Genomic DNA, 19996 nt, shown 5'->3' with positions numbered 1-19996 from the left:
CTGGCATAAAGTCTCTTCCCTCAAATTTCAGAGAACTTTTCTTCATACTAAAAATCAGTTATTACCTTATACATTTAAAATAAAAAGACTTACTAATATATTTCCTAGGTTTGTGTAAAAAGAGTATGCTTTTTATTTATTTATTTTTTATATTTATTTATTTCATCATCATTATTATTATTACTATTATTTTTATTTATTTATTTTTTTTGGCAGAGTCTTGCTCTGTCTCCAGGCTGGAGTGCAGTGGCACGATCTTGGCTCACGGAAACCTTGTCTCCCGGATTCAAGCCATTCTCCTGCCTCAGCCTCCCGAGTACCTGAGATTACAGGCACGCACCACTATGCTCAGCTGATTTTTCTATTCTTAGTAGAGACGGGGTTTCACCATATTTGCCAGACTGTTCTCCAACTCCTGACCTCGTGATCCGCCCACCTTGTCCTCCCAAAGTGCTGGGATTACAGGCGTGAGCCACTGAGTAAGTGGCTTTTTATATTGCCTTTGTTTACTGGGAAATTTGGAGAAATAAATGAATGAAATATTTAATAAGATATGTACGTCCTTTGTGTAACTTTTTTCAACCAATATTTTTTAACATTTTTATATTATCACATATCACGTCAGTAAGAGAAGCAAGTTCATGAATAAATATTACTAATTAATTGGTGTAAGACTGTTTTAGAGACGTAATTTTATCGAATAATTATTATATCCTAAAGCACATTATGGAATTATAATTCCTATTGAAAATTATAGGGAAGTTAAAAAATATACTTTGGGGAAATTAAAAAACAAGCAGGGAAATTTTAAAAAAACTGAAAAACTTGCTACTTCTATAAAGATTGGTCTAACTATGGATATTGGATAAATTAATATCTATTATAAACCATAAATACTCAGTACACATTTCAGCTTTAATTTTAAAAGTAAAATTGGAAAATGAGGGTCTAATCTTTACCTGTATTCACAGATGCTTATTAAAATGAAAGATAATATTTTAACTTAATCTTAGGACTAATTTATTTAAACTTGATTGAAAAATATTGTCATTAGCATTGCTATTTTATTTTTATATAAAAGCAGAAAAGACATAATGAATGTAATTTTAGAATCTTTTGTAACTTAGAAACATCATAATGCAAATCACTTTCTTCTCATTAAATTTCATTTAAGTACACATGTGCATACACACACACACACTCAAGAAAAACATCAAGAAACCCTTCAAAGTGTTAAAACCCAGTTTTTTTCCTCTAATTTTCAAATTCACATTTTTGGAATGGTGCTCGTTAAAAAAATAAATATCAGCAATTCAAAAGCTCCAGAAGAGTGAAAACAAAAGAGAACAAGTCTAATAACTCTGGCAGTTTCACTTGGAAGGAGACCACAGAGATAATGAAAATGAAGAATTAGAGTGCTTGGCAAAATGGGATTAGATAGAGAAAAATAATCAAATAAAGTATTTTTTTAAATGCCAAAACATCATAATTGTTGTTTTCCATTCTGTAAACAATTGTGTTAACTAGCAATCTTGTTTATTTTGTCATTATAATAGTAACAAACATGAATACACTATTAAACTAAAAATTATTACTTGTAAATTGTTTTAATTACAAAAGCACAACTTTTTAATTTATAGTAACAAGATAATGCACAATTCTCATTAAGAACTGATTCTTCTGACAGTGGACTATAGTTTCTAAACTCTTTATATTTCTATATTACTTCTGACTGTAATATAGTCAGAAGACTGAAATTTTCCCAATGGTAACTGTATATTTCAGATCTGAGTTATAATTAAGTAACAAAAATTAAAATGTATTATATGGTTTAATCTCAAAATTAGAGATATAGCAATATCGTTGAACACATGTATTCAAATGGTTTTGGTTATGAATGTATTTTGATTATTATTTAAAATCACTACCTAGAATACTCCTCTTAATTTATCATTGCACCAAGTGTGTTAACAGTGTAGTGATTTATAGTAAACCAACCAACTAGGATAAAAAGCTTCCTTCTTACTATAGCTGCTTCAATATAACATACAAGAAATAGGAAAAAATTAGATTGGTGGGGGAAAGATAAAAATTACACAATTTATGTTCCAATATACACAAAGAAAAAATATAAGAGGTATAAGAGATTCTTATATACTATTTATAAAGAAGTATTTGTAAGTGATTTTTGCAGATAAATGCAGATATAAGAATTAACCACAGTACATTTTTGTTTTAATCCTTTACATCTATTTGTTCTGATGTTTCCTTTTGCTTTTGATAGCCAAAAAATAGAACTTTATAGCTCAAAGGATCTATAGAGATCTATTGCAGCCTTACTTTTACAAATGAGGAGACTGAGGTCTGAGAAATTAAGTTACAAACCTGAGTGAATACAGTTGCATTTTGTCAAAGACAGAAAAGAATACACGCCTCCTTGCTTATAGTCAAGAGGAAATATTTTCATTGGGATGCGCATTGGTCTCTAAATCCAGCATATCCAAAAGCAAAGCCAGTGCCTTTGATGGTTGAGCAACTGGCTTGCTCTAGGAAATTAAAGACAGAAAGATAGAAATAAAAAAATAAAATGTATAAAATTAAATAAATAAAACAGAAAAAGGGAAAAGTTCTGTCTTCCACGTATTCATAATTTAAGTTAGAAGGTGATTTTAGTGCAATATCATACATGAAAGAGAAATTCATGGATATGAGGGGCGAACAAAAGTTCATCATGTTTTCGTTTTTATTTCTGAATCTATAAAATGGAAATTATTACAGCTATTTATAGGATTAAAAAAGATAACATGAAAGCACCAATTACCTAATGAAAATTCAGTATTTAATTTCAATCTCTTTTCCTTTTCTAGTATGGACTAGATAGATAGGTGGATGGATAGATAGATAGATAGATAGATAGATAGATAGATAGATAGATAGAGTCCAGACTATTACCCTATATATAAATAGTGTAAAATAGTATATATATATATACACACTGTAATTTTTAACCAACATTTTTTAATATCTTATATATATATATTTGTGAATAGCTTATTATATACTAGAAATAGGATGTATTAGTTCCTTTTTAATTTCTTAAATAAGAAATAATTCCAATCCCTTTCCCTTTTCCAGACTACAAAAGGGGAAGAGATTGGAATTAAATATTGTTTGATATATATGTACACACACACCTTTTGCACTATGCATATAAAATATAGATATGTACGTACACACACACGTTTTGCAGTCCCTCTTTCTCCCTATAGCTCTCTCTGTATATATATACACAACATATAGATATGATCCCCAAACACTTCTGACTTATGTTATAGTCTGTCTTTCACATACGAATATGTTTAATTATAATTATTTTAAAAATTAGTGCTAAGGCTAAAAGGAGAAACTATGTTTCATTATTTTAACTCTATTTTTAACTTTTTCCTAAATAACCCTGGTAAATCATAATTTCATTGTTAGTTACTTGCAAATGACTTTTCAAATAAATTACAGCTCATCCGAATGTTTTTAATAACAACTAATATTTTTCCTGATCATAACATTTACACATATTCATCACAAAAAAGTGTGAGGGAAAACCTATAAAACTTTACACAAGAAATAACTCAAACATTTAGGTGCAATACTTGTAGTCTTTTTAGTGTGCATTTGTATATGTTAAAAAAGTAAGACCATCCTAAAATAATTACAGCCCTATTTTACATTTTTAAATTTTAATGTGTTTTCTTTTACTTTAATTTGAAGGAATATGAAAGAATTTCCTATTGTATTGAATATCTTTTGAAAATAAAACAATATTTAGTACTATTAAAACTCAATTTTCAGGTTTCTGAGGAAACAGTTAAATTTATTTCTTTAAATTTCTATTCTTAATATCTAGTTTTAAATTTGCATTCTTACGATTTTTGAGAATTCTGAAAACAAGGATATATTTAATTTATTATGTTAATATTTTTCTTTGTCGGTTAGAATAAAGTCAAATTGAGTATACATTCCATGACCATATTTAAGATGCATATTACATATTTAATGCTCAAAATTCTGTATATCAGTACAATTATATTAAATTCTATATTTAAACAATCTTTTTTCTTATCACCCCTACACTTGTGGGATGTGTTGTGGGTGTGTGATCTATTTCGTCCATAAAATTTAAAATGGCAGATTAAAGTTTCTTGTGACAATTATGTGTGTGTGTGTGTGTGTGTGTGTTTTAGTTTCTCCTAGAAGATCTATATATAACTTACTATTCATTATATAGTGTTACATGGCATTTAAGAAAATTGATTATCTTTTTACTTTTTATGTTGGGTCTAATTTTCTCTCAGTTAACTTTGCTAAAAGTAGCATATTCAAAGAAATGTTTAAGTCTGATTATGATAATTATTTTTAGAGCTGGAAATGTTTACACTTATTACATTTGCTATATTTTTGTTTTTTCGGGTCACCTGGTTTCAAGTTTGATAATTCTATCATTTTCATTTATTTTTAAACTTTTGATATGTCTCTCTTCATATGTAGCAGGAAATTTTCAAAATACACATAATGCTTTTTACATCTGCAAGTTGTTATTGTTAAGGTTAGCAATAATATTTGAAACTTAATTTTTCTGGTTAGAAATGGAAATATTAATAAATTTGAATTTCAGCTCTGCTTAATTTTTCTAAGGTTTTACTCAAATTCAGATCTCTAAGTATTTATTTATATTATCAGAGTTTATAACCCTAGGTCACTTAAACTTAATAGTTAACTTTATTGTTAAATACTGCCTCTTCCAAGGAACATATTTTAACATTTCCTTGAAATTTTAAAACAATATTTACTATTTTTCACCAAACTGTGTGATAATTTTTAGTGTGAATTTCATTTCTGTTGCTACATTTTATTTTATTTGCATTATTATCACATCCTCCAAACTCCTTTTTATTTTCACCCTATCTTTTTCTTACCATATATTCCTCTGTTTTTAGAGATACCACAATTTCCTACAGTCTATTGAAGAGACTAAGCATTCATGTGTGCTTGTGTGTGTATGTGTATATCAGGGAGAAGGATCATGAACAGGTAATCTCTTCTATTAAATCTTTAAGATATTTATTTCTTTCATTTGACTATTTTACAAAATTTGTTACCTTCTTCCTTCGATAAAAGCATGGTCTCCCTACTATGATACTCAAACTGTCACATACTACCAGTCAAAGGTGCTATTGTATTATAGCGTGTGTGTGTGTGTGTGCGCGCGTGTATTATATATAATATATTACTGTATTATTTTATTTGTCATGTGGAATAGAGAGGGCTCTATCAATATGCAGATTTTGCTGAAACAGCATGTATTGATCAGTGTCTCCAATTCTTTCTTTGTTTTGCAGGAGAGTGCACTGATGTATAGTGGTTTGGGCTTAATTATCAGTGTATAGCTGAGGTGGAATTTACCCTGACATTCATTTCTCTGACAATCTGAACAAGAAAGTCCAGGGGAAACAACATTAACTACATTAAAGGCTATTCCTCTCCCTGTTCATAATTTACTTCTGAAAGTCCTTGTTCTTTGTCATAGATATGGAATCATTAATACTAGTACTCATGTATTCCCTTCTAGAGTTGCCAAATTTAGCAAATAAAAATACATGGCAAACAAATAAATTAAAATTTAAATAGACAAAAATATTTTCTGTTTCTTCGTTTTTTTATTTAATTATGTCTCAAATATTACATGGGGCATCCTTATTTGATATCCTCCTACCACATCATTCTTGCCATGTACCAACTCTGAACATAGTGAGAGAGAGAGATCATCTGACTGTGGCTACATCTCAAGGTAGGATCCTGTCTTAGAGAGGGAGCTGCAAAGTTCCTATTAGGATCTAACTCTGGGCTTCGGAGTAGTTAGCTGATGGTAATGTAGTTAGCTGATGGTAATGACACAGCTCCCTTCTGTATTTAGGGTAAGTGCCACCTTTGTTGAGGCATTTGGGCTTGCTCATCTGAAGTATTAAAATATGTTTTGCTAGTGTTATAACTTATAAGAAGCTTATAACTATTTAAATGCCTCTCATATTCTGGCAGAAAGTTACATATTAACTATAATTTTCTGTGTTGTTATGAGTTTTCATTTTCCCTCCTAATAATTAATACAGTATTTTACCAGGAAGTTTGAAGTGAGCTGTATCCGGATTGCTACTTTCAAGACATTTTAAACCAGAATCCTCATAGTTTTTATTATAGAAAATTGTATATTCTTAAAAACAACTCTTTATCAATAAATACTTGTCCAATTCTTATTCCTGATGAAAAATACTTCTATTTTAATTCTTAATAACTTGTATTTAAATGGATTCTTATGTATCCCAAAATTATGAAGTTTTTTTCTCTGTTTTCTTCTAAAAACTTAATATTTTTGCCTTTCCTATTGAGATTCTTTTTCCATATAAAATAGATTTATAAATATGTTAAGAAGAGAGGATTAAATTTCTGCTTTTCTCATATGGATACCCATATAAAGAAACATTTATTCAGAAGTTCACTCTTTCCCACACAAGATTTCATTATAATCCTGTCACATATGAAGTGACCACATAGTGGTTTAACTTTTTTTAGACAATCTTGTCTTTCATTGGTCATTTTTTAAATATAATTTTTTTCAAGGAACATGACTAAAAACACTCGAAAGGCACAGCATTCATCTCAATTGTCTCCTGTTCTCAAATTTGGAGCATTATTTGAGTACTCTGAAGGACACCAAGTTGTGATAATATGACATGTCTGTATAATATTTTGAAAAATTATAAGAAAATCAGTATCATTTTCCCATAATTCACTTACACATGTGGTTAACCAAAGAATGGTAGAAGTTAGGGAAAGAAAATAAAAATTTTTGTTTTGAGTCATCATATCTGAAGATTTACATATGTGAAATGTTTATTTTATGGTAATGAAAATTGCCAGCCTATGACCTTAGAACTCATATTAGTGGTTCAAGATAACTGCATCTAAGTTTGAGCCACTAAAAATGAGTCTCTTTTCTAGATATCCTCTAATGTATTAAAAGAATAAAGATTGCCATGGCCTGGAAAAAAATTATACATATTCTGACAGGCTTACAGCCTGAGGGATAGTGTTTCTAGAATACAACTGCAAACACAAGGTTCCAGCTTACTAAGGGGCCAAATGTCCCTCTGTTCCATGTGGCAGAGTAGACAAAATTTCTCCAGGCATAGCTCACTTTCTGAAACTAAAAACACTTTTAGAAACACCTTTATTTTTTTTAATGAGGCAATTTTTTCAAAATGCCTTATTATTTTATTCAGGAACCAATTTGAGGATAGTGGGAAAACTAGTTCGAAATCTAGCTTATAATATTTGTCCAAATAACAAGTTATGTGTTACTTCATTCTAAATCTTCCAACTCAGTGACCAACCCACAAATTAATCATCTTTTAAGTCTTAATGTAGTTTCAGATACAAATTCTGTAAATAACTTTAAATATACACAAGTTTAAAAACATAAATGTAAGTTATAGTTGACAAAAACACACCTTTTCAAACATGATGACAATTTTTAAAAATCTTAGCCCTAGCTATGATTTTAGCAATTTTTGATTACTGTGTCCTTGCTGTTCTATATTTGGAGTGAAAATAAAAATATGTTGCTGGAGAAGAGGAAGAAATGAAGAAACACACGTGAAAATAGATTTGACTTAATTATTTTAACAGGTTTGATATGTTTTACATTTGTAACTAGTGCCTTTCAGAAACAATGTCAATGCAATATTCCCCAAGAATGTGTTGATGATAGTAATAATAAACACTAGTAGAATTGGGCTGATCACTTTATGAAATTACAATCTTTAAAATGACAAATCAAGTATTTAAATACGGAAAGCACTAATTTTCCATCTGTGTGTTTTAAGTACTCACAAATTCTATATTTTATGGCAAACATTAATGAAAGATGAACCCTCTAAAAATTGTTTTTGAAGACAAATATTAAAGACAAAAACTCACTTTACTAAAACTAAAGGAACTCTAATGAATAAATTATATTGTTCTTTTTATAGCAACTATCAATAACCGTAGCATCATTTGCAATGTTTACACGGTTTTATAAGACGTTATAACCTAGTTCCATTGTTTATAAATGGATTTAATATCTTTACATGTTTATTCAAGCCACAAAGGTAAAGACATAGGAAGGATAAGTAGCACAGAGCTAATGAAGGTCTCCAGGAAGTGAGTTGCATAAAACCAAACAATATATAAGCCTTGCAAACAAACCTCAAAGCACTTTTGTTCATTACCTTTAACATCTGTTATCCAAATAATGCCTCTTTCATTCAACCCAGCACCTCCAAAAACATGTCAAGCTGGCCGCGCGCGGTGGCTCACTCCTGTAATCCCAGCACTTTGGGAGGCCGCGGCGGGCAGATCACTTGAAGTCGGAAGTTCAAGACCAGCCTCGCCAACATGGTGAAATTCCGTCTCTACTAACAATACAAAAATTACCTGGGAGCGGTAGCGGGTGCCTGTTAATCTAAGCTACTTGGGAACCTGAGGCAGGAGAATCGCTTAAACCCAGGAGGCAGAGGTTGCAGTGTGCCAAGATCGTGTCACTGCACTCCAGCCTGGGTGACAGAACGAGACTCCGTCCCAAAACAAAAACAAAAACATGTCAAGCCATGTTTGCAGCTCACAGCTCATTGACTGATAAGCTAAACCACAACAATCACACGTAAGACAGCACGTTAGACCTCCAGATACAGATGCCAATAAATCATGGAGACATGCGCTGGCATCAGTTTGTCTGGCAGAGTGTTAAAAATCTTCTTGCAGAGTGCTAAAATCTAACACATCTTTACAATTCTAAATTCAGGTAGCTTCACAAAATCTGTGAGGAAAAACTGGTTAAATCAATAAACACATATAAAAATAAATGAACCCAGAATCATAAAATGTTGACAATTTCTGCTGCATTTCATAAAGAAAATCTATAGTATTCTTGTTTTTCCTTTTTTTTTTTTTTTTTTTGAGACGGAGTCTCGCTCTGTCACCCAGGCTGGAGTGCAGTGGTGCATCTCAGCTCACTGCAAGCTCCGCCTCCCAGATTCAAGCGATTCTCCTGCCTCAGCCTCCCGAGTAGCTGGGACTACAGGCACGTGCCACCACGCCCAGCTAATTTTTGTATTTTTAATAGAGACGGGGTTTCACCATGTTGAAAGATGGTCTGCATCTCTTGACCTGGTGATCCACCCACCTCCGCCTCACAAAGTGCTGGGACAACAAGCGTGAGCCACCACGCCCGGCTTCATCATTTCATTTATTTAAAAAATAGAGTAAATCTTTTCATCAGGCTTATGACAGTTTTATGGCTGCATGGAATAAGAGTTTTTTTTTTTATTTTTGAAAAGGCAAAACAATAATTGTAGATGCTTCATGGAACTTGTTCAAGACACTCAGTCTCTTCTGTAAATATACATTGCTGATAGGATTTATAAATTTCTCATAATGCTGTACGAATGACCACAGGCAAACAAGCAGAGTGCCCTCTGGTGCACATACAGAATAAAATAAAATATTTATATAGGAGTATCTACATAGATACAGACACACAAAAATGCACAACAAATGTGCTTCTTCATAAATGTTAAACCAATAACTAGGAATTGTAAAAGTCTATCACCAATAAACAAATTGAAGTAATAACTTCACATAAAATGTTGTTCATGGCATAGATCAATATAATCTAATCCATCAGGCAACCACTTGTACACTCTTCTACTTAATGTATTCACGGGACATCAGGTGTGCAGGCAACTTTTGCTGGATTTAATATATTACTCTTTTTGTGTAACTTATTTAGATTTTAAGCATAGAACTTTGATAAATGTTAAAGATCATATATCTCAATCTTGTCGATTTCTTTTATCTTTGTTATCATATCTTATTTATCTGCTACTTGTTTTTATTCCATTGCTGTTTCCTTTAACTTCTGAACATACAATTACCTTTCAGGTAAAAAAGGATGAGATGACTCAACTTCTCAGTGACTAGTAGAAGATACCATTTCCATTTAGGCTGAAAAAGGTAACATAGCATTGTATAAGGTAGAAAGGAAAAGCAATTTTTAAAATTTCACTTCAAAATTTTGCCTATTTAAAATAAGAAACTCAGCTTCCAAGTACATTGCCATTTACTTTAAGGCAGTGTAACATGCTTAACTTTGGGAGTGATAGACAAGTGGTCACCATTATCTATTTTTATCGTAATATATTACATCTATAAGAAATACTTCTGAATAACAAGAAAACATTACTATGGTGCATGGTAAAGGGTAAACCCTTCTGATAATAACTCTTTCCCATCTGAAACTTTCCCTTCGAGAAACTTATTTATACACAACCTTCAAGGATGATATTTCTGTAATTGCTTTCCCTTTGCTTCATACCTGTATATCTTGTATCTTGTGCTAAATCCCTGCCGGCTTCTGTCCACAAAATCTGTGTATTCCTGTGAGCGATGGAAAGGTCCCTTATCAGAGAGGAGCCAGTCGAAGGGGCTTGTGGCATGCTGATCCGAAACAGCAGCAACCGCTAAAACCCAGCAATGAAGACTCAGTGCTATCCACTCCCATAGAGCCATCAGAGAGAACAATTCAGCACCAGCTCTGCTTCGCCATATCATGCTTCCACTGGGGATTTAGAGCCTTCATTCTCTTAGCTTTCCCTCAACACCTAGACAAAATACACAGGCAATTAGTTAACCCCTAGAAGATTCCTTTCTCTCAGTTAAGGTGTTGAGGTGGCTAATTTTTAAATTTTAATCTAATATCATTGTTTTAAATTAACATTAGCAGAAGAGAATAAAATACAAACCAAAATGATTTTTTTCAGAGCTGTGTATCTTTTATATTTTGTGCCTTTTTTATACTAATGGAAAATAAAATACTGAGTCATAAGAGATTTCAGCATAACAATTTCATTCAGTGGATCCTTAAAGCCTATTGAGCAAAAATCAGAAGTTGAATGTTTTATAAAGTTGGACAGATACAAATAAACAATTAACATGTTCAAGTGTTTCATAAATTTTGTTATAAATTTTAATACTAGATTTAATTTTATTTTATCGTTATTTTAGATAAATGCTTTAAAATGAAGCAAAGATATTCATGTCGTTATTTCCCTAATCTAGACAAACATGGAGTAAAACTGTGGATTTAAGAATACATAAATATATGTATGTATATGTGTGTGTATATGTGTATACTTATTATAGAGACATATAGATACAGATAAAGAGACAGACACAGAGTGAGACAGAGAGATGATAGAAAGACAGATTGATAGATGAATAGATGTGTGTGGGGGAGAGTGCATGTGAGGAGTAGTGTCTTTTCCCAGTTTGTTTGTTTTTTTTTCATTATTAGGAAAAAACTGCATATCTAATTACTTAAACAGAATCACAATTACATTAGTTCTAGGGTCTTTAAAGATTTAAATGTGCATATGTATTATTCATAAGATAGTCATACCTCCAAAATTATACGCACATAAATTAAGCGAATGCACATAAATTAAGCTAACGCAGATTATTCATAGACTTTGAAACTGCATACGTTGTAGTATAACCATTCAAAAAAAAGTAATAAGATGTATAATCCCAGTATGGTACAGTGTAAGAAACTTTATACAAAGCTGCTGATGTAATGTCTATATGCTGCACCAGAAAATTCTAAAAATATTTGAATTCAATTTTTCTTTCTATCCTCATCAGCTTTTCAACCAGTATTATTAATAGCACATAGAACTACAGAGTACAAAGATTCTGACTAATGAGAAAGGTTTACTTGTGTGAGTTCCTACTCAGCAAAATGTCTTCAGAAAAAAAAAATTAAGATTTAGAGTATTAAGTAAGATACATCAGTAATAGTAGTTACCATATTTCTCTGGTATTTGAATAAGAACACTGGTGGTTTAAATTTGCTTTCCTAGCTGTACCCCATTATTTATATTTAATCCTAAACTACTTCTATATGAAAAATATAGAGAAAAAATTTTGCAGCTCTGAAGTAGCTCAAAACAGTGATACAATGAGTGAACTCTTACATATCACAAAATTAAAAGGACATTACTCACGTACTATATGAGTTGCCTCAATCATATGAGTTGCTCACTAAGGGGATTAAAGAGTACCCTCTTTTGTAAACAACATAGGAAGCCTTACAGGTGAAGACATTGTAAAATGTTTTTCTACAAGAAGGAATATTATAACAGAATAATTTTGGAATAGGAGCTTGGAGATTCTAGACTATTTTAGGCTATTTTCTGTTATCTGCATAAATGTACCATTGTCAAATGATTCAACTCCTACCTTTCAAATCTTCTGAAAATATATTTTTACATATGTTTTGGCTTAGGAGAACTATGTCATTGATATTAAAATAATTATAGCTTACTTACATTTATAAACACAATTATTCTTATGTGTAGTATTATAGTATAATAATCCTTCTATGACTAAAAAATATTGCTCATCTTTGTTAAACACATCTTTGTTATTTTTATTTTGGTTATCATATACATTCAAACTGACAAAATTTAATCATTATTTTTAGAAGATATAATTTCTTAATTTCAATGAGTAATTTTTCATTTCATAAAGACAGAATAAATTATTCAAACATACTACTTAAGTCCATATTACATATATCATCTGAAAGCGTATACTTCTTAATTGAATAAAACTTCAGTCACACCATCCAAATGAAGTTCTCTTATTACCAAATGTAATGTGAACAAGAATATTACTGAAAATATTCAAACAATACTTATTTCATCCTAAAAATAACTGGGAAAATAGTTCTTTGAAAATAAGGTCAGATTTTCTACAAACCCAATAACCAGTATAGCAAATTAGGCTATATAACATCAAGAGACAATATTCATAGTGGTTGAAAAAATAGACTCTGGAACCAAACTGCTAGTGTTAAAATTCTAGCCCTGACCGGGCACAGTAACTCATGCCTGTAATCCCAGCACTTTGGGAGGCTGAGGCAGGTGGATCACCTGAAGTTAGGAGTTCAAGACCAGCCTGGCCAACGTGGTGAAATCCCGTCTCCATTAAAAATATACAAAATTAGCCGGGCATGGTGGTATGCATCCGTAATCCTAGCTATTCCAGAGGCTGAGGCATGAGAATCGCTTGAACCTGGGAAGCAGGGGTTGCAGTGAGCTTAGATGATGCCACTGCACTCCATCCTGGGTGACAGAGAGAGACTCTGTCTCAAAAAAATACAAACACAAAAACAAAACAAAACGCCCAGCCCTTCTACAACTCTGTAGATGTTTGACTTTAGGCAAGTTACTTAACTTCTTTTGTGCGTCAGATTCCTAAACTAGTATAGAGGTCACCTCATCACTCTTATAAAAATAGAGTGAGTTAATATTTGTAAAACCCCTAGAATAGTGCCTACCATATGGTAAGGGCATGTGGTAAAGTTTTAAGTTATATTTTATACTGGTATGAAGTCATGCCATTATATATCTGAAAATTAAACCAAACATTTGTACTCACACACATGATTTTTGTAATACACAAAGTGTTATGAAAGTAGGATACAATTGACCTAGATAGCATTTGAGGTCCTGTTCTGCAATTCCGTAATTTTCAATAGGTGAATTACCCAGAACCACATTCTTATCACTTTCTTTATCAAATGTGTTGAGCTTGTTCCATAGTCTTCATATCCCTCATTTAAAAAAAAAACAAAACAAAAAAAACTATATTGTGTATATTTAAGGTACATAGCATGATGTAATATGGTTACTATAGTGGCACAATTTAACATATCCATCATTTCACATTGTTATGCATCTTAACATATAAGAAGATAGAAAGGTTTTCTGAAATTTTGTGCAGGGAACTACCTAAAAATATTACCAGGTAATTATGAGGTAATTACCACATAATTTGGGGGTTTTAATTATTTCTGTTTTTTCTACTTCTGATTTGGGGAACATGTTCCCCAGTTCTGTACAGAAATATTTTTTTCTGAAAGTTTGTTAACACATAGGAATGTCAATCCTACCCCAAATTAAGTTAATTTTGGTGATATCTTAAAATCATTATATTTGTAAGAACTTTATGAAGAGACTTTATAATGAAAAAATTCGGATATCCCAGTAAAGTTATACTGAAATAGTGTTTAATAACTTTTTTCACGAGTTACATGACAGGGAGAAAAGTCATAATAGAACGCCTAAAGCAAGGATGTAAGCTTCTAGCCATCTTTGGGGCAAGTGGTCATTAAACTCAATATTCACCATCAGAAGAGCTTCATTACCTGGTTTGTCACAACAGTAGATCATTGTACATTTAATTCTTCTTTTCATGAGTACTAATTTATAAATTATTACTGAATGACCTTAATTGGTTGCTTTATTTGGGTAGGGTTACAACCATATTAATCCATGTGTCAGAGATGGTTTAGCAAATAGAGTTTGTTTGTAACAACGTAGTGTTAGGATATTAGGGGTGACAACTGAGGTGAACAGCTAAACTTAGATATACTGCCAAGAAAGAGAAATCACAAGTTCCAATGAAAGAGGGTAGAAATTATTAAACTACTAATGAATGTATCACTTTTTCTATAGCGTGGTGAAAAGGCAAAATAGTCCAGAATTTGATATTCGTAAGCAAGAGGATAAGTGGCCAACTGAAGAGATGAGAACATCAATTCTCAATATTTTCTGGACAATGGGAGAGTCATTTTATATAAAAGAGAGAACTAAAAGAGAATGAAGACCAACAACAACAAAAAAACATTAAAAACAATACAAAATTTAAAGCATGAGTTTATGTTTAAAACATGGTATTTAATTAAGAAGTGGTATTTATGGATTTCTTTCATTAAAAATAAGTCATAAATATTAAAATATCTCTTTCAAAAACAGATATTTAGTATAGGTCCTACTCTTAAATTCCTTCACACAAAAGAAAATTCACTGTGAAGATCACCTCATGATACAAGTTTATTTGCAAATCCTCAATGGCCTTGATAATCTGTGCAGAAATAAAATACACCAAAATATGTTACATATATACTAATGTATACTAATGTATATAATATATAATACATGCATAAATATTATGTGTATAATATATATTCTATATATGATTATTCTTTCTCACTAGCTGTCAATAGTCTTATTCCAAGGTGGAAGTACCTTACTTTTATCTAAAATACTGATATATATATTTGAAATTCATAAATGTTGAAGTTCATAAATAAGGTAATTCATAATTATTTCCAATATAACTGAATTTTCAGTAATTTCCAGTAGAACTGAAACTACAAAGATATAAACAAAATATTAGGAATCACTGAATTAAACTTAATATCCTTTAAATTGGTGGGTCATGTCACAGCGGCACATCTTTTAAACCTCTGTATCTTATTATCCACAACCTAATTAGATGTCCCGTGCTAATTATTACTATTCGTTAAATGATTAACGTTGCAAATTTCATTTCTTTTTTTGCATTTGCATTTGGACTGATTTTTGCTGCTTATATATCCAAAATATTCTCTCAGGAACCAAAACCTGCTGAAGAACTTGAATATAAAAAGTAATTTCAGAAAATCATTGTATCAAACATATTTACTTTAATTTGGAGTAATGTACAACCCATGGAAAATTGAAAGACTGATACAGTAAATTCTTACGTATCCATCAGGCTGAATCACCAGGTTTTTTTTGTTTGTTTGTTTGTTTTTGTTTTTTACCATATTCTCACTCTCAGTCTCTTTTTCTCTTTCCCTCTCTCTCTCCACCTCTCAAAAATTTTTAAGCATTGGACAAAGGTATAAATAAAATTGGCTAATCTGCCCAATGTCTACAACCATTCTCTAAATTTATTCTCTTGAGCAAATACTATGCTGTTCTATAAAATAGTTCCTTAACATTAATGGTTACTGATACTGAAGCTTGTAAATGTAAAACTATGAATCTTCAAAATACAATACTCAAAATAACTATTTAAAAAGCCACATTCTTTCAAATAATGTGATATATATTATTCTATTGAATCTATTAAATTATAAATGTTAGTCATTTGATTATTATAAAATAAAATATTTATATGTATTAACCCTAGAATCTGTTTATAAGATATAGCATTATTATATAATCATATATAACTATAATAATTATTTTTCAGTTATACATTTAAGTAAATACTAGCTATGAAATCAGTGACTACTAAATACATAATTGTATAAGTAAATAAATGGTAGATGAGTTAAAATATTTTAACATAAATTTTCAATAGTGTTTCTACAATATTTTATTCATTGTTTCAATTCCAGTCTGGTAGAAGCAATGACGTAGAAACCCAGAATTAAAAAATAAATTTTATTGATCAATTGCAATGTGCAAAGTATCAGGATAAATTCTGAGACAGAGTTGGGCCTTAAGTCTTAATAAAGATAGTGCTTCTATCCCCTAGAACTTACCAGTTTAGGAAGGCCATATGGAAGGCAGGGCATATTGCCTATGGTCATTTCTATTAGAAAACAATACCTCTGTCAAGGAAAACTAAACATTCTCCAAACGTTTTCTGATTTTCTTATCTCACTAAATCATACTTCCATCTACTCAAATTTTTAAGCCTAAACATGACTTTCACCTACCTTCTCACTCACATACCCAATCAGTCCTCAAGTTCTGTGCATTCCTCCCCCTAAATACAAGATTTACCACTTTTTCCACCCCCATTTTACTTGACCAGCTCATGGTATGCGCTCAACAATACCAACTTTGCCTCTAAACTGTATTACTGCAATAGATTCATGACCAGTTTTCCCACCACCCATGTGGCTCTATCCTATCTGTTCTTTTTGCTAGTCAGAGTGATCTTACTAAAATGTTAAATCTGAACATGTAAATCCTTTACCCCCAATTAAGTAATGACTTTCATTTCAGGATATCGGATCTCTTTAAAATAACTTCTAAAATTATCTTCCCTTACTTAACTCTTTGTCCATATCTTTCTTATATATATATATGTGCCAGGACAGTTATTAACCAAATATCAACTTCATTTTTCAGCCATGATCATATTCCTCATCTTCATTCAATTTTCTCTCCAAGATCTGTTTATGGAGGTTCCTCTGGCTGAACCACTATTTTGACTAGGATCTCTTCATCTGCCTGACATTGACCTTAAAACCTCAGACTGGATTACCATTTCATTCACAAAGCTTTTCATGACCCTTCAAAGTTGGTTGATCATTTTTTTGTGCTTCCATTACTTTCCCTATGATGGTACATTTACGTGACATATTTGTTTGCTTGTTTGCCCTACTTCTCTGCATATCTCCTTTCCTTCAATTAAATTAATTTGGGGAGAAAAAAAATAATTGTTCCTATCTTAATGACAACAAAACAGTCACCAAAGTTTCTGAAATAAACCTGCGTATGTAAGTATTGGTAGAGTGAATGAATAAATGTTGATGAAACAAGTACTAAATTAGGGTGCACCTGGTGTGATATGACTGGCAAGACCATGTGATAAAAAGAAAATTTATTCTCCATAGAAATAGAATCTACAAAGGATCTGTATCTGATCTGCCTCTGAGCTGAGCGTCAGGATGAAAATAGCTTTGGCAGTTGAAGAAAGGGAGCAAACTGAGTTATGAGGTAATGATTTTTAAGCCCAGATTGTAAACATATATTGACAAATTCAAAGAGTATCAAAGCAAAATATTTTTTAATTTTAATTTTAATTTAATTTAATTTTTTTTTTTTTTTTTTTTTTTTTTTTTTATTTTTGAGACGGAGTTTCACTCTTATTGCACAGGCTGGAGTGCAGTGGCACGATCTCAGTCACTGCAAACTCCTCCTCTCAATTCAAGCTATTCTCCTGCCTCAGCCTCCCAAGTCACTGGGATTATAGGCATGCACCACCATGCCCAGCTAATTTTGTATTTTTAGTAGAGATAGGGTTTCACCATGTTGGTTAGGCTGGTCTCAAACTCCTGATTTCAGGTGATCCACCCACCTCGGCCTCCCAAAGTGCTGGGATTACAGGTATGAGACACCATACCTGGCCCAAAGCAAAATATTCTTAATGTTAAAAAATGTTAAGGACAAAAATATAAAGTATTATTATTAATTATTAGATTGGGGACATAACAATAAGAGATTATCATATTATGCACAACTGGAAAACTAAGGACTTTTTCACTTATGTTCTATGATTCAGTTTGTAAAGACAGAAACTATATATGAAAATCAAACCTAGAACCTAATCAACAAATAGCCAAACCAAAATCCCCCTCTAATTGAGGAGTACAATGAGAATTTAAAGAATAATAGTAAAGAAACAGGAATTGAAGAGCCTGTTCCTCTCCATTTAGAAAATCATATACTAGGATAATTTTGATTGAGGTCTCCCTGACTGCCTGGGGGGGAAATAAAGAAAATGATGATAAAACGAAATGCTATTTTAATTTTTTTCACAACAAAATTAACACCTTTTTAATCCTTTTGATATACCAAGCATTTTATGAAATTTTCTTATTTCAGCTCTCAGCAGCACAGTGTAATATATATTAAGATTCCATTTGTACTCTTGAAGTCAAACTGAATACCGTAGTTTTCCTGTTGTACTCTACTGTAACCTAATAATAACCAATTGCAAACTGAAAGTTATTTCTCAGAATTTTTGAGGTCACCTTTGTATAAAATAAAAATTCAAATGAAAGAATACTACTATCTCAAGCTATTATAAGCAAGCAAGTGTTCTGAGTAACTACATATTATGGGTTTTCACTGAGTGTCTGCTTTGTATGGTTTAATATTTTCAATTAAAGTGATAGTTTAAATCTACTAAATGTGATTTAATTAAATATATTTTAAAACATGTACTGCAAACTCAAAAATTAGAAAAATTTCTTTTCAGATTACATGTGATATTTATTGGGTTGAAAAGTATAATCATGGTTAAAATTGATTAATTTACCTATCTGCTCCTCAGAAAAATTGTAAGATTAATCTAATAGGCTTTGATTATTCAATCTTATTATAAATTGCTTTATAGTACTACTAAAAATAAGACAATTCAACACTGACATAGTTGGTGTCTAACAATGGGAGACATAATAAAATTTCAGTGAAATGAGATGACACTTAATATTCTGCTAAAATGCAATCATACAATTTTAATTAATATCATGTTTTTCATGTTCCCATACAATAGATAACGAAAAGGATATGAGGGTCATTTCTAACAAGTATTATTTTAAGGGGTAATAGTGTGAAAATCCAGAACTACAACTGAAAAAAAAAAAAGAAAAATTATAACATCGTTTGCCAAGAAATATCCTGAGTACGAAAATAAAGCTTTAGAACTTTGCTCTTTTAGATCAATCAATATTCAAGTATTAAATTCGATGAGCATATTCAAACAAATAAATAAGGTAATACGTTATCTTTCCACATGTGTAAAGACATGGATTTTCATTTTCGAATGTTCACAAATTCTGTCTATTCTGTAGTCAGATTAGTAAAAGAATGAGAGCTTCATTATTCAATAAATTGCATCATTACATTTTGGTAATGATGTATAACTTCACACTTTAGTGAAATACTGATTACAATCTATAATTTTATATTTTAAATAACTTCAAATTGTTCTTTCTTAATCTATACTTTTTTTATTTAAAAGTAATGAATTTTTAGATAGCCTAACAAACTAAAATTTGCTACCGTACTTTCTAAAGATGTAAAATATTTCATCAAGATATGAAATCTTGCTTTATACAATGTAGGCCATTCTCCCTATAAATAGGTAGGATTTTGTTATTCTATTTCTATACTCCAACATGAGTATAGAGAAATAATTCCTTTATTTTTTTTTTTCTGTTGAAATAAACAATAACATGTAAAAATGGGAATAAAATAATTCTGAAATTTAA

General features: G+C 31.0%; 1 protein-coding gene across 5 annotated transcripts in view; it reads right to left on the bottom strand.

The window, feature by feature from the left end:
• BRINP3 (BMP/retinoic acid inducible neural specific 3) overlaps positions 1 to 19996 on the bottom strand; it is a 396225-nt gene that overhangs the window by 362143 nt on the left and 14086 nt on the right. For 4 of the 5 annotated variants that reach the window (XM_050783215.1, XM_050783201.1, XM_050783220.1 and 1 more), the window contains exon 2: positions 10466 to 10751. The exons of the other annotated variant lie outside the window; for it this stretch is intronic. In XM_050783215.1, the coding sequence (XP_050639172.1) occupies positions 10466 to 10586 (121 nt within the window). In that variant the 5' untranslated portion in view covers positions 10587 to 10751. The remainder of the gene's footprint in view (positions 1 to 10465; positions 10752 to 19996) is intronic. 5 annotated transcript variants of the gene reach the window in all.

The sequence above is a fragment of the Macaca thibetana genome, chromosome 1, assembly GCF_024542745.1.
Source record: "Macaca thibetana thibetana isolate TM-01 chromosome 1, ASM2454274v1, whole genome shotgun sequence".
NCBI lineage: Eukaryota > Metazoa > Chordata > Mammalia > Primates > Cercopithecidae > Macaca > Macaca thibetana.
Note: the sequence above shows the minus strand (reverse complement) of the source record. Positions and strands in the feature narration are given on the sequence as shown.